This window comes from Saccopteryx leptura, chromosome X, assembly GCF_036850995.1.
Source record: "Saccopteryx leptura isolate mSacLep1 chromosome X, mSacLep1_pri_phased_curated, whole genome shotgun sequence".
Taxonomy (NCBI): Eukaryota; Metazoa; Chordata; class Mammalia; order Chiroptera; family Emballonuridae; genus Saccopteryx; species Saccopteryx leptura.
The window spans coordinates 14,235,028-14,250,599 of record NC_089516.1 but is presented as its reverse complement, the minus strand read 5'-3'; the positions used below and the strand labels follow the sequence as shown (position 1 = coordinate 14,250,599).

Genomic DNA, 15,572 nt, shown 5'->3' with positions numbered 1-15,572 from the left:
TTCAACAATAGAGAAGGTGAATAAATGAGCCATAATACAAAGAGCAGTAATTATGGTTATTAGTATCCCAGCTTTGTGGTACCCAGCAGGAAGAGGGTATGCTGAGCACATGCAGTCTGTCCTTCCCTTCACAAAGTACCCCAAATGAAGAATTTTGCAATGGTTTGATTCTTATTTTATGTCACACAATGGATAAAACAATAACCATAGCTTCAACTATTATATAATTAATAAAATGGAAAATAATTGGAGGCAAAAGGGATTAGCCACTATTTAATTTATGAACTTGCTCACTCATTCACCCACTCATTCATTTATCCAATAGTGCCTGACCTACTATGGGCCTATACATTATCTTAGGCACTGGGTATAAAGATCAGAATAAAATCCCTGCTTTTAAGAAACTTATAACTTCTTACCCAGAAGGTGGGTAGCAATGAAAAGTAAATCAGTAGACAATATATGATATTCTGGTCATATTGACAAAGCTGTGAAGTATATAATACAGGATCACATATCAGAGGATGATGGTGGTGGTGATGAGGGATGAAGGGACATCTGGGTCAGATCGGTTTGTCAGAGCAGGACTCTATGAAGGAAAATGTCTGAATTGAGACCTGAGTGGCAAGACCTATGAATACACATCTCACTAAGTATATATAAATATATGATAAGGTGAGTGCTATTTGGAACACTAGGTTTCTTTTGAGTTCTCAAATGTCCAATGTCAAAAGGGAAAGGAGTAGTAAGTGCTAAGAATGTGAAATGAGGGACATTTTTGTTTTAGCTCCTAGACCATGGCTAATATATTTTGTTGAAATATACAAAGTTGCTGATATTTCATCATTTTGACCTATAAAAACAGCATTTCACCTGGTTCAACTCAATAGCTGGAACTGAAGAAAGTTAGGTCATGTAGTCATGCTATTTAGTAAGGTTTGCCAGGACTAAATCATTATGTAAGTATTGTAATTGCCCTCTTTGCCTAAATTCCAATCTGCATAAAATCTACACAAGTTACACAATTATAAAACATTTACTGGATAGACTTACAGTGTGTCTGATATGGAAATGCAGTGTCTTCCGGCATAACCTCATTTAATCCTCATACAATCTCCTAAGAACTGGGACCACACGATTTAAAAAATGAAGATACTGAGGTCTAGAGGTGTTATATAGCTTGATCAGTCATACCACTTGTAAGTGGTAGAATATCAAAGCAAGGATTTGAACTGAGGAGCGTCTCCACAGACTATATTCTAAGTTCTGATCACTCAGTATTTATAGGAAGACATGCTTAATCATTTCAAAAGTCAACAGTAATTATAGCTAACTAGCTATATGTTCCATTATGTAATATTCATCCCCCTTTAGATATCTAGCATTTCGTTCGTTCCAAGACTTCAGTGATGTGGTGTGATCTGGGATATGTGTTTGCATATATATATTTTTTCAAAGAGTGCAACACTGTTTGAAGCAATGATTTGAGGATATAACATATATACCAGGAGAAAGGCTCATGTAGATAAGCAGTTTGGTACATTTCTTTTCTTTATGATCTTAAAAACACATCAAGGTTAGTGTAAAATATGTATAATCATTCCATTTCCCTAGCCATTTAGGCATGTGCATGTGGTACAACCTTGGCCAAAGAAATTTGGGGCTAAGTCTGGAAGAATCCAGGAAGTTTTCCTTGATTTCACAATTAGGACTAAGGATGGGGCCTGGTCTTTGACTCTGTGGATGCTATCTTATAAGAAGTGATGCTTGGAGTTGTTGGCATTACAGAAAAATTAACTGAGAGGAGTCCTGACACTGCAGAGCCACTCAATCATCTCAGAACCTCACCTCTGAATTCACTATAAATTACTAACCTTTCCTTATTATTTAAGCCGAAAAACAAAGGAGGTGTGTTTAAAAATCCAACCTATAACCAATAACAGAATTGTGGCCAAACTCTATATCTAATCTTTAGTGCTTTATGTTTGTCTAATAAGTCTTTCTTCAAAATCAGACAATATGGAATTAAGAGAATATTTGTTTACTACTTCTTAGATTTCTCTGTGCTCTTTCTTTATCTATATATATTTGTCATATAACCAGCCAAGAACAGTGTCCTTAAACTTCACAAAAGTGGCATATTTAAGATTCTTTGCTCTTCTTTCTCTGACTTTAATGAATGTCATTTTATTCATAATGCTTATATATCTTTCTCATCTATTCCCTTTAGACCCAAACTATAATTTATTATTGATGATTATAGTCTTCTAAATTCTTTGTGTTTGTACAAAATTTATCTTGACAATAAATAAGACCATATAAAGTACTGCAACGGTTTTCTTTATTTTTCAACTTGGTGCTTTTTCCCCTTTAGCACAATTTCATACTCTAGAAATATCTTCTTGCCTGCACACTTCCTACCTGAATGTTCTTAAAAATAAAATTCGGCCCTGGCCGGTTGGCTCAGTGGTAGAGCGTCGGCCTGGCGTGCAGAAGTCCCAGGTTCGATTCCTGGCCAGGGCACACAGGAGAAGCGCCCATCTGCTTCTCCACCCCTCCCCCTCTCCTTCCTCTCTCTCTCTTCCCCTCCTGCAGCCGAGGCTCCATTGGAGCAAAGATGGCCCGGGCGCTGAGGATGGCTCCTTGGCCTCTGCCCCAGGCGCTGGAGTGGCTCTGGTAGCAATAGAGCGACGCCCCGGAGGGGCAGAGCATCGCCCCCTGGTGGGCAGAGCATCGCCCCCTGGTGGGCGTGCCGGGTGGATCCCGGTCGGGGCGCATGCAGGAGTCTGTCTGACTGTCTCTCCCCGTTTCCAGCTTCAGAAAAATACAAAAAAAAAAAAAAAAAAATTCATGGCTTTTAGAAACTGTTCAGGAATTATCCTCGGACCCTTTAAAATGATTGAAGAAGATTAATCTACCTTTTTCTGCACTGAATTGGGAGTCATTATCTAGCCTCTCTACCTTGATAATTTAAGCTATTAGGCCACTGAGCTGCAAAGGTTGTGCAGTTCTTACATTACCAACAGTGTGCAAAGGATGCTAGATTAAAAAAAAAAAACACTTTAAAATACATTTCTCAGATCTCATTTTGAAAGCATCAATAACTATCTTGACCTGATAACCTGAGGTATATAGCTACAAAGTAACAGATTTTATCCACCCTTTTCCTCCCTTCAAACACCCCTAGGGTTTGCTTCGGATTTCTAAGACCAAGCTAATAAATGTGAAAATTAAGTGAGAGTACTGGAAAGTTATCTCCAAGAAAATAAAAAAGAGCACATTATAAATTCATTGAGTATACGGAGGCCAGTAAATAATAGTCTTATTATGGCCAGGAGAGAAATCAGCAGAATCAAGGGAGAAAGTCTTTGAAAACCTCATCTAAATTGCCTAGCCCGGCAAAGTAAAGAAAACTATTCCAAACAGACTTCAAGCTGCATTAACCAAAACAGTATTTTAGTGTTTGGCAGATGATTTTTGAATGAAATATATCTTTATATTTTGTCTTACCCTTTTATGATTTACACTCCTTGAAACATGCATTTGCTGACATCATTTATAATTTAACTTAACAGAAGTATTATAAGTCCCGTATCTCCATAAGCTTCAAAATTGCTAACCGGGATAATAGGAAATTACTTGTCTTCTCCCAAATGCCAGTGAAGTAGGTCAGGATAATTAATATGCAAGCTGACTTTTCAGTCAAAGGCAAACAAGATAGGTCTCATCTGTGGACTTTTAGTACCATCCATTTTCGACTAAAATAAGTTCAGCCTGAGAAAAATCAATACCACTCAGTCAAATAACTGAATTTCAAAATAAGAGAAAAGGTAGTTCAATCATGAGAACAGAGATTAAAGTCTGTTCTACAGAAGGCTAAATTTATAGTTCATAAGCAGGGCCAAATTGAACATCTACAGGGAAAGTGAAAATCACATCTAGATCACAGACTTAGGCACATTGTGATTCTTAGATTGCTTTGGAAACTCACAAACACTGTATAATATATGTTCTGTTACATAAAGTTAAGGTAAATATAAATGATAAGAAAGGGTTTGGTTGATGACATAATTCTTTACCCTTTAAGCAGAAGATAGAATATATTTCCATGTTTTTCTCCATTACTCTCTCTGCCCACTCTCCTGACACTTCCTATTTTTAATTTCTTGGCAAACTGAAAAAAACGTTTGGAACTGGAAACACGAAACTTATTTCCTCTGCAGGTCTGTACTTGCTTGGTGCAAATTCACTTCAGTAGGTCAAAGCAAATGCTGGCCTCGAGCAGGCCAGTAGCACATGGCTATGGGACTTTAACCCTAACAAGCACGGCTGCTTGCAGATCCGTGCAGGAGCACAGTGAGTACTCCAATTTGGAGGTTGTGCCATATATCTGAGCCTGATGCAATGGCCATGGTTGCTTTCCCTGGTATAATTTTTACTCAGTTAACACAACACCAGGCAGCCTTGATTTGAATAAGCAGCCAGGAATATTTACTCCTAATGGCCAGCCCATGGCAGTCATGAGCACAGTGCTGCTTAACTAGACCTCAGTGATCCTTTAGAAAACGCTGATTTTAGAGTTGATGTTTCCCAAATGAAGTGCTCATCAAATTGCACACTCCTAAATATTTGAAACAGTAATGCTGAATAAAGGTCATTAGGAAGGCGGATATATGTTCCATTAAGTCAGAAGCATCTTCCATGCAAGCATGAACAGCGCTTCTCTGTTGAGAAGAGTCTGAGGGGCACTGCGACATCAAGTGGCAAGATTTATGGAAAAAGACCCAGAAAGGAATGGGGCCCTGAAAGGTAGTACACGGCCACGTTTAGTGAAGCACGGCTGACTGACATTGCATGAGCTGCCCCACAATATTGAACTGTAAACTCCAAACGTGCAATACCAAACTGCCACACTTCCTCGGGCTTTGGGCCTCATCACAATTATTCCACAGGGAGAGAGCCCACTGAAAAAGGTGAAAAGTATACCAAAAAACTGCCCACTTGACTTCTTTTGGGAGCCTGAAGGAAAAACCCACTGACTGAAGAGTGTGCATCTATGTGGCTAAAATAAGTCAAATCAACAAAATAGCAAAAGAAAAAGACACTAGGAGAAAAAAAATTGAAAGCCATGTCCCTAGACATGCTCTGTGGACTACTGGACCCTGAAGGGGGGGCACAGGGCCTGGGTTTTCCTTTCGGGTCTAGCACGTGCTTTCTGCTCTGTAGTACTTAATAAACCTAACATGGTCATTGCAGCTGGGTACTGTCTGGATGACAGCTGAAATGAAGTTTCTAAGTCACCTTTAATTCATCTTTAGAAAACGATTTAATCATTTTGATAATAATCACATTACAAATATATTATCCTCTTTTCTATAAGTCCTATAGAGGCCCAACATAGTTCCTAGATATTTCTTCCATAAGACTCTTTGAAAAATGTGAATGTTGAGAGGGCTTGGCAGGTAAGAGATAGTAATTAGCTTCCCTGCACCATTGGTCTATCTTTTATAATGTTCCTCATGGAGATTATGGCTAAAATCTACTTGACATGGAAACTGGTTTAACATATGAATTTCAGAAGTAATTCATATTTTGATGCTATAAGTTATACTTTATTTCCCATTAGATAATGCAGTGAAGAGCCATACCATAAAAGGAAGTTCACTGTATTTTCTTGTTACTAATCGCCAAAGAATCCTCACTTGAAATGAGCCAAAGTTGACATTAACCTGTGAGCTTTGAGTTGTTTCCAATTGTGATGGAGTGCTTACACAAATATATCCTGTAATCAAAGTCTCATACACTCACAAAATGGACTGAAGGATACAAGTCTGTTTCCATCCTTTAAAAAAAGAGTCTAATAATGCCCTAGGGGGACCAAACCAGTGTGGTCTCATCACCATTGGCTCAGGTCGTCTTCACTAACTGGCCCAGACTTCATTTTGAATAAAGTGATGTAAACAGTTTTATACTATTCTTCCACATTTAAAAAAATTAACATTTGAGATTCATAGCCAGACCTAGGTTTTATTTTTAAATAAAATAAATGAGTTATAGCTGTTCCTTAAACACGCCTGGCTTTCTGAACTGGTGTCCTCACATAGTTATAGCCAGATGCTCAGTATGGCATGGAGAATAAAGAATTTGATAACTGGTGAACATATTCTTAATTCCAACGAGACAGAGGGTTACTTAATTGACTTATCTTTCTTAAGAGTTGATTCACATAAATTGAATTTTGTAATCAACATACATATTAAAAAAGTAAATGGATGCTTTTGGCAAACTGGTTTCTAGCCATAAATTTGGCTATTTGAGGTTTATAGAAATACTGTGTGAAATCTTTTTCCTGGAAAAGCTCTTGGATTTTTGAGTTCTATATGTATGTGTCTGTGTGTATTCACTTACTCTTCTAACCAAGGTTCTGCTAACACCCTCCTTGAAGCATTTATAATTTCTTAATCCAAATTCAGGGGGAAATAATTGTGGATGGACAATTGGAAGGGATGATGTGTGCAAGTGAGAAAAAAGTAGCTAAGAGGGGGAAGGAAAAGAAATAAGTACCGTTAACCTTATACTGCAGTGGATAAGTGGAGAAAAATGTGCTTTGCTCTAGTTATGGGTATCCTGGGGTACAGGTTTCATTACTCATCTTTTTTCCCCAAGTTTCTTAATTTCTGGCAATAGGACACCAAGGGATACCTAACTTCCTATGCAGCACGACCATTATTTTAAGAAAAAAGGGAAACAAAATTCTATTTTCTTAAAATAAGAAGTTTGAAAAGTGAAGACTCTGTGTACACAGGCTAAGAATCTCCATTATCATACTTACTTTTGTCTCCTATGTTTTCCCCTGCTGCCTCCCCTTCCTCCTCCTCCTCTTCCTCCACCTCTGTGGGCTGCACGTCATCCTGCGGGTCACAGGCACTAACTGGCGCATTCAGACAGCAGTGGTTGAACCCGCTATCTCGAGGCAGAGTGAAACTTCGAGGCTTGGCCCCGCTTCCATTTAACACTTGCATCCTCTCGCTCTCAGCTAAGGGGTATGGCCCATAGTGATCCTGTAGGTGGCATTTCTGGGTTGGCAGGGTGGACTGCCGCCTGTGCTCTGGGGACAGGGCCGCGGAGTCAGAGAAGACAGAATCCTCCAAGGGCAGAGTCTGAAGGTAGTGTAATCCCGAGCTTGTCAGGGGCGTCTCAATTAAATCCTGCCAGGAGCGGCGCTGGCTGGCTGTCTTGCGGATGGGGGACATTGCACTGGTCCCCACCACTTCCTGGCGGAACTCCTCATGAGAGGACTGAGACTGCGAGGTCTCTGTGGAGGACAGCCGGCTGTGCTTTGCTTCCACATAAGGACTGGCACAACTCATCTGTGGAGAGGAACCTCCGATCAGTTGCTACAGAAACAACAGACCCCTGTTCATCAAGGAACACGTTCTAATCCCACCAGGTAACATGGGCTAGTTGACACTTAGTGACTAATCAAGTCTTCACACGTCTCAAAGTTAGGCCCAGATGACATATTACTAAACTGAGACATAGATGTATTGAAATGCAGCCATACCAAGCTCTCATAAAAAAATCTAACATATCAATGCAACATTTTACAACAACACATGCACAAAAAAACGCGAGTACTTATATAAGAACTCTCTAGCAACTAAACAAATAATCTAAGGTTTTAAAATCTGTACACATTGGAAATCCTGAACAATGGTTGCCAAATTCTCATTTCCGGGTTTGATGGAGCTTGGGGATGAGAGTAAGGAGAGAGGCTTTGGGAAGGGAAAGCAAAGTTCCTATGGGTCGGACAGAGCCCCTTCTTCACAGGTGGATGTCTGCTCGTACAAACCACAGAAAAGCCTTCTTAGGGTCCTGACAGTTCTGGGGCATTTTCTAGACAGTTCAAAATGTTTTAGTACGTGAGTATTTAATTTTTTTTTTGGAAAAATGGAATATTTTTATCCCCAGAATTTAAAGTTTGGGAATATGTGTTACAGTGAAAAACAAAACCAAGAAAAAGGACTGGCATGAAGTGAACGCTATAAAAGAGCTGCAGGTGCCACAGCGGGGACAAGCCTCGCTCACGCTGGGGGCTGACAGGCCAGCCGGGCCCTGTCCTGCCGGAGAAGCCAGATTCCCTCCAGAGGCCACCTCACAGGGGGCTGAGGACGGGCCTGCTGGGAGGAAAGGACATGCTGCCCTCAGGGTAAAGAAGGAGTTACCCGGCATTTTCTGTGGGCCATCGACCTTCTAACGTGTTACTGACAATGTGAATTGTTTCTTTCCTTCTATTTTTTTTGACAGACAGAGAATCAGAGAGAGGAACAGATAGGGACAGACAGACAGGAAGGGAGAGAGATGAGAAGCATCAATTCTTTGTTGCAGCACCTTAGTTGTTCAGTGCTTGCATTCTCATATGTGCCTTGACCTGCGGCTCCAGCTGAGCCAGTGACCCCTTGCTCAAGCCAGTGACCTTGGGTTCAAGCCAGCGACCTTTGGGCTTAAGGCAGTGACCATGGGGTCATGCTTATGATCCCATGCTCAAGTCAGTGACTCCATGCTCAAGCCGGATGAGCCTATGCTCAAGTTAGTGACTGTGGGTTTTGAACCTGGGTCATCTGCATCACAGGCCAATGCTCTATTCACTGTGCCACTGCCTGGTCAGGCTATATATCCTTTTTCTAAGAAACTATGTTTTCTTAATAAAACTGGTCAGATATTTATTATAGTTGGAATCTGCAGTTACTGTTTGTTCTGATTAACTATTCTTTGTATACTTCAAATTATCCCCTTATTGCTTTTAGACTCCCTATTTTCTTCCCCCTAAGAAACTGAGGTCTGACATACAATTCACTACATATATTTTACCTATTTATTTTTAAACATGCTAAGGGATGTTTTAGGTCAAAGGTTAAGTCCATTCCTGTTGGCAACTTACAGAAGGAGGCCGCGGGTATGTATCATAGGGCGGTGGAGGGCTGTCCTGCTTGGGCGTTGACGGAGTATCCGCTTCTTCCTTGTCACTCTCACTCCAGTAATCTGAAAATTCACATGCATGGATGCATCAACATTCTATTCAATGTTTCTAGACATATTTTCAGGAACACACGATTCCAGCTAACAAAAGGAAGTTTAAATTCCACTCCTACGCCCTGCGCCCCAGCAGCTGCTACCTCAGCTCAGCCCCACCAACTCTGACTTTCAGCTGGGTTTTGAGGATGAGAGAAGTATACAATTACCTAATTCTAACCTCCTTGAATGCAAGTAATTATACATAGCCATAATTATCAGGAGTTCAGAAAAAGATATTGCATAAGCTATAGCAGGTTTAAGGTACATGAGATTACAGATCAAATTATTCTGAAGCTTCAAGTAATGAATGACATCACATGGTGCCTCCTCAAGGTGTATCCTCTTTAGGATAAAGAGGATACACTCAAAGAAAAGCAATACATATATTCCTGTAGATCTCTACAGATACAAACACCTCCACAAATAATGTTCTCAATTCTCTTCTCTGGCTTCAACTCACTGGTTATCTAACAATCACTGTTGTTGCCAGAGTCATGCTGACATAAATCTCTATAACACCATACTCCCACCTCCACTTGGAAACACAAGGCAAACCCTGATCCTTGCCAAATGCAAAAGGGCAAATCTGCTGATGTGGGCTGCAAGTTCCAAACTTTTGGAACTAGTTAAAAGGGTAGAAAATGTAAGCCGCTAGGCAAAGTGACTCAGCTGACCTCAGGCAAGAGCGCAGGGCGCAATCTGTGAGCAATACATGAGTAGAGTACATAAAATACAGTACAAAGACCAATGATCACAATCTGCTCCACTGTTAACTCTCTCAACCTCCCTGTCACCGCTGGGTTAATTCTTTATGTGATTTACAAGGAAAGACTCAGAAGTAATATCCATGTGAATTTCAGATGATAAAAGAAAAAAGGTATTAAGACATAAATTTCCTTATTCTTACAAAACTCTAAATCACTAAAGAATTATCAGAAAGCTTGACTAATATTCAGATTTTGATGGAAAAATCATGGCACATGTTTTTACGGGACCCCTCTCTACCCAAGAATTCCCATATTGTAGTATTTTTATAAAGTTTCTTTGTGTTGCTGGTTAATATTAGTAAGTACAGCTAACATTTATTGAGTACGTACTATATGTTGAATAGAAAGTAGCAGAAGTAGAATTTGAACTAGTAGAATTTGCTCTAAACCTCAGAGGACTTAGTCACTGGGACTCTTCTATTATGATGCAGGGGGAATATTTAATGTGACATCTATCCATAATCCTTTAAGCCCCTTCCTCCTTCTGTTCTATAACTCTGGCTATTGTGAATGAAAATTCTTTAGCAATGGAGATTATCATAATTAGGCCCCAAAATACAAGGACCCTGAGAATTCTGGTTCTACTATAATTAGTCCCTTTGAGTAATAGATAAGCAAAGACTAGTTCATCTAAATTTGATGTCTAGTTTTTCCATTGGATCATGCCAGTAACGGCCAATGTACTAAGTCTTCTGCAAATATGAACTGATGTAGTTGCCCAGAAATGGACCCAGCAAACACTGGTGAGAAAAGCATGAGCTATACACTCGAACAGATGTAAGTTCAATTCTTGGCTGTAACGCTTACCCTCTCTGTGCTCTTGTGATGGTTACTTAACCTCTCTGAGTCTGTTTTGTCATCTGTAAAAGGGGGATAACAATGACAGCCTTTCAGAGTTGTGTGTGTGGAGGTACTTAATAAGGCAATGTATGTCAAGAGCCTGTGTACCTTGTAAACACTCAATAAATATTAGTTAGGACCCTTGGTCCTCTTTGTAGGTAACATGCCAGGACAGTCTGCCCCAGATCCCATAGGAGACAAATGCCTGGTGTTCATATTCTCAGACATTATTTTTTCTTACAGCGAGTTCTAGCCATGGGAAGTGAAACCTCAAGCTCTGGGGCCTGGGTTGGTTAGTTTCGTGGGAGCTGGAAATACAAGATACTACTGAGAAGTCACTGCTGGAAGTGAATGGACTGAGCACCCGTGTCCCCACCTCCCACCCCCAAGCAGTGGGTTTGCCCTAAGCACTCTGCCTTTACCCTTCCCGTTACTCCCTGAAACTGGCACCTGTGCCGAGTTTCTCTTTGACCTTTGCTCTGATACCTTGGGGGTCTCAAGGAGTCAGCACCCTCAGTGGTCTGTATTAGCACAATGAGAAAGAAAGATCACTTCTTTAAAAAAAAATCAAGATCTGTATAGCTATCAATACAAGTGACACATTTGGAAGAGTCTCTTTCTCTTTCTCCCCATTCCAGCTACATTAGGAAGAATGTAGTCCAATATTTGATATAATTCTTGGTTTATTAAAAAGCACCATTAAAATTTTCTTGGATTGCCTAAGACTGAAATACCGCTTTGCAAATTAACTTCATTTCTCATACTAAGCTGTGAGTCTTTGAGAGAGCAATGCCAGAGTACAGGCTACACAGAAAATGTAGTCAGGTATTTTTAGGGGGGGGGGAGTTGTGTGGAAAATTACAAGCACACTGTCGCTCAGAGGCTGAAACTAGTCTGATTTTCATTCTAAGAGCAAATTAATTTATTTTTCTTAGCTCACTCCCTATTTAGCAGAAAATAAATGGATACTTTCAGTGTCTCTTGCAGCAAATTCAATTTTGTAAGTAACTAATCATGAATAAACAGTGCCATCACTAGAACAAGAAATTTTCCACTTTACTTCTCATGTTCAAACAAAAGGATAATTTGGAAAAAATTGAATTTTTCATCTAGACTTATCAAAGAAACACAATATATTTCATTTGTTTTTATGTAATTAAAGTTCTACAAAGACCTAATATGCGATAGAAAATAATGTGTTATGGATATCTGACTTGAAGCTGCAAAAATATAAAAAAATCATTAGGAGATAATTAGCCTAATTGTGATCTTGGGAGAATTTAGCATAACCCCGTTTTCTCTAAGTACGAATAATGAAAGAGAACCTCACATCTTTTACACTTCTGTAGTTAAAGACGGTAATTCACTAAACCTTTATTTAAGTCAATGAAGGGAGTCACTTGTAAGCTATGCTGGGTATTTAAATGGAAACTGTGTTTGGCAGTTATTCCTTTGCATCATTGTGAAATATTCCAATCTTCAAACAGCTGTATTTTGTACGAAGTTTAACTTTGGTACTGAGAATGGTAGTCAGGAGGTGTGGAGCAGACACAGGCATTCAGTAGTTTTCTATATGGAATACCATGAAACCTACTCATGCAGAGGTAGGAGGCCTCTGTTTGACCTATGTTAAAAGTGCCTGAGAAACGTATACTCTAGGTGGAATCCCAAATTATTTTAGATTCCAGTTGCATTCGTTGCATTACCAAGAGAGAATTGAATTTTAACTATTAGTTTCTGCCTATGACTACCATATTCTAATAGGCACTAAAATATATACTCACATGAGAAACCAGGGCAACATGAATCCATGGAATGAGTACTTTTTAGAGCCTGCATGTCATAGAGCTTACCAGTTCTTTCACCCATATGAAATTTGGCCATATAATAAATACCAAGTACAAAGGCAATTCACTAAAACCAAGACCCTAAAAAGTAATGCCCAGTGATAAAATACAGAAGTTAAGACTGAAAATCCAAGCTTCCATAGTCACACCAATTGATATTTTTCAAAGATTCATTTTCCTATCAGTTCATCGCCTACACTTCTAATCTTTGCATCTTAAAAAGAACAGAAATAAATCTATATTCACCTTTAAAAAAAACAATTTTATGCCTTTTGAGGACATTTGAAAATGAAGGCTTGTATGTTTTAGCCCTTTCATCAGAATTTTAGGCCTATTTAAGTTGAAGCATGAACGTAGGGAATAAACTTAAAATTTTTAATTTTATACTTATTGGGGTAACATTGGTTAATAAAATTATATAGGTTTCAGGTGTATACAAATTTGTATTCTATTCTCTCTATCTTTTATTGCATGTTCACCACCCTAAGTCAAGTCTCTTTTCATCACCATTTATCTCTTTTTACCCTCTTCTACCTCCCCCATCCCCTTTCTCTGTGGTAATCACTGTACTGTTGTCTGTGCGGAATCAACTTTTAACAATCAAGAAATGTGGCTAAACACTGGCCTGACATTCCCAGTCCTGGCTGGGGCCTGCCTGTGCACACTGAGTAGATGATGGCTTCCCTGCTATTTGCAGAAGTATCCATGCTGGGGCCACTGCAGGAATGTTTTATTTTGTTACTTCCTTGACTGCACATCTTTCTCATTCTGCGAGAACCAGTTCAGAGAATAGAGCCAACATAAAGCCTTTCCCCATTCCCCATCTGGAAGGGGTCTCTCCAGTCTCACATATCCCTGAAATTTGACTTGTACTTCCTTACATTTCACCTTCTGTATTGTATTAAGAATATCTTTCCTACTAGAATTCAATGTTATTTCAGGCCAGATGGGAGTGCTAGTTGAAGGCCTTACACAGAAATACTTAATATTGAATAAAATATCTTCTCTCCCTCTCAACCCCAGACTTTACATCAGGCTCATTGGTCAGTTTCTCCAGAAAGTATTTTTTCATTAATCCTGTCGCCTTCTCAGGCTTAAAAAAATTTTTTTGCACCTATTTAGCAAAAATTTTTAATCAGTTGCATATTATGTAAAAATTAGTACTGATTTATTCTGTTTCTCTTTAATTTTCCTTTAGCAATTTCAAGTATGTATTTTTGAGATTCTCAACAAGATGGTAAATTCCCACTGGCAGGTACCAAGTTTTGCTATTTCTTGGAAATCTTCTGGCCCATATCCTCACCCTGCAGCCCCCGCCATCCTCACCCTATGGCTCTGAACCAGAGCTTGACAGACTACAGCCTGCAGGCCAATGAGGCGCTCCTAATGTTTCCACAGGGGCCTGTGAATCAAGAATGGTTTTTACATGTTTACATGGTTTAAAAAAGCAAAAGAAAAATTTCTTTTGAAATGTGAAAAGTGATATGCAATTTTTTATTATTTACTTTTATTATTTTTCTAAGATTTTATGAGAAAGGAAAGAGAAAGAGAAAAAGGGAGAGAGGAGCAGGAAGCAGCTCCTAGTTGCTTCTCTCATGACCAGTGACCTCAGCGTCCCAGGATGATCCACTGTACCACCACAGGTCAGGCAAAACTTTAGGCAACTTAATCCTAGTATCTGCAAAGAAAGCGTAACTGGAACACAGCCACAGGCACAGTCACGCCCCTTCATGCATTGATAGTGGCTTTCACAATGCAACAGCAGAGTTGAGTAGTGGCGACAGAAACCTTATGGCCTGCAAAGCCTAAAATATATACTATTTGGTTCTTTACATAAAGTCTGCTGATCCCTGTCCTAAACATTTCATGACAGATTAGTTTTAGGATCTAGTTATCTCCTTCAGAGCTCTCTAACCTCTAGTGTTCAGATGTTTTAAAAAGTTTTGGCTGGGGTTTTTACTCAGAGGAAACAGAAAGTTTTAGCATCTCCATAACAAACTGGCTGTGCCCACTGGATGCATAACTAGAACTATGTCCATATATGTAGCCATCTGCAAAATTCTTTTGATTTTAGGATATCTCAAAAATTTCAATAAAGCTATTTGTGCTTCCAAGCAATGTATAGCAAATATTCTTTGGGAGCTGTGATGTCACTTCAGAACGGTGACCATTACTACTTCAGTTAAGATTTCAATTCTGCATCATGACACTGTTTCATAAATCGAAGGTCAATACCCAGGCAAGTTCCATCACAGAGTTACACAGTAATAGAACTGAAGAACATGACCAAATGAGATACTTTATGGGAGTCAGGGTCATTCATCTGAGCTCTTAGAGAAAAGTATTCCTTTACCTTGTTCTTGCTTCATCCTCTCCTTTTCCGCGTGTCCTGCAGTCTGTATATTCATCCTGTTAATCCATCTGAAAAAAAAAACACAAGTATTAACATCAGAAACATTGTGACATAATTTATTATACTTCTTAGAAATATTTATTTTAAGATGCCTAAGGATATATGGAATGATCTTACATACAAGATGTGTTTTTTGCTACTCTTGACATAGAGACTTCAATGAGCTACCATTCGCTATAGTACAAATTGCTCCTATACCAAAGAGAAAAGTCTTGGCCAAACCTGTTAATATCTATAGCAATAAAGGGTTTTGAGATGACCCCTATGAACTCTGTTATTCCAATGTGGAAGCATTCTGACTATTTCTGCTGTTTTGTTTTTGCAGAACAAATGTTCCTTTAGAGATATTTAAACAGTATCAGATATAATTTGCCCTGGCAAGGGAAAAAGTTGTGGACCTTGCCTGTCAGAATATGTTCTGTTATGAAATACTAGTGTTGATGAAGCTCATTTAAGTTTAATGATGCAAGAGAAAACATGTCTGGGGAGTATTTTGGAAATTCGTCTCTAAATATAAGGGTATTAGATTTTCCAAAGACAAAGTGAATGTACACAATTTTAACCTCTACTTAGATCCTGAAGCTTTATTTACATGAACAACAGTAACCGAAACAGAAATCTTAGTTCTTT

The 15,572-nt window shown here is 39.1% G+C and overlaps 1 protein-coding gene across 4 annotated transcripts in view; it reads right to left on the bottom strand.

Annotated features, from left to right (window-relative positions):
* Positions 1–15,572, bottom strand: part of CNKSR2 (connector enhancer of kinase suppressor of Ras 2) — a 257,028-nt gene that overhangs the window by 30,933 nt on the left and 210,523 nt on the right. For all 4 annotated transcript variants that reach the window (XM_066357908.1, XM_066357911.1, XM_066357912.1 and 1 more), the window contains 3 exons: positions 14,883–14,950; positions 8,942–9,042; positions 6,833–7,370 (listed from right to left, as the gene is read on the bottom strand). In XM_066357908.1, the coding sequence (XP_066214005.1) occupies positions 6,833–7,370; positions 8,942–9,042; positions 14,883–14,950 (707 nt within the window). The remainder of the gene's footprint in view (positions 1–6,832; positions 7,371–8,941; positions 9,043–14,882; positions 14,951–15,572) is intronic.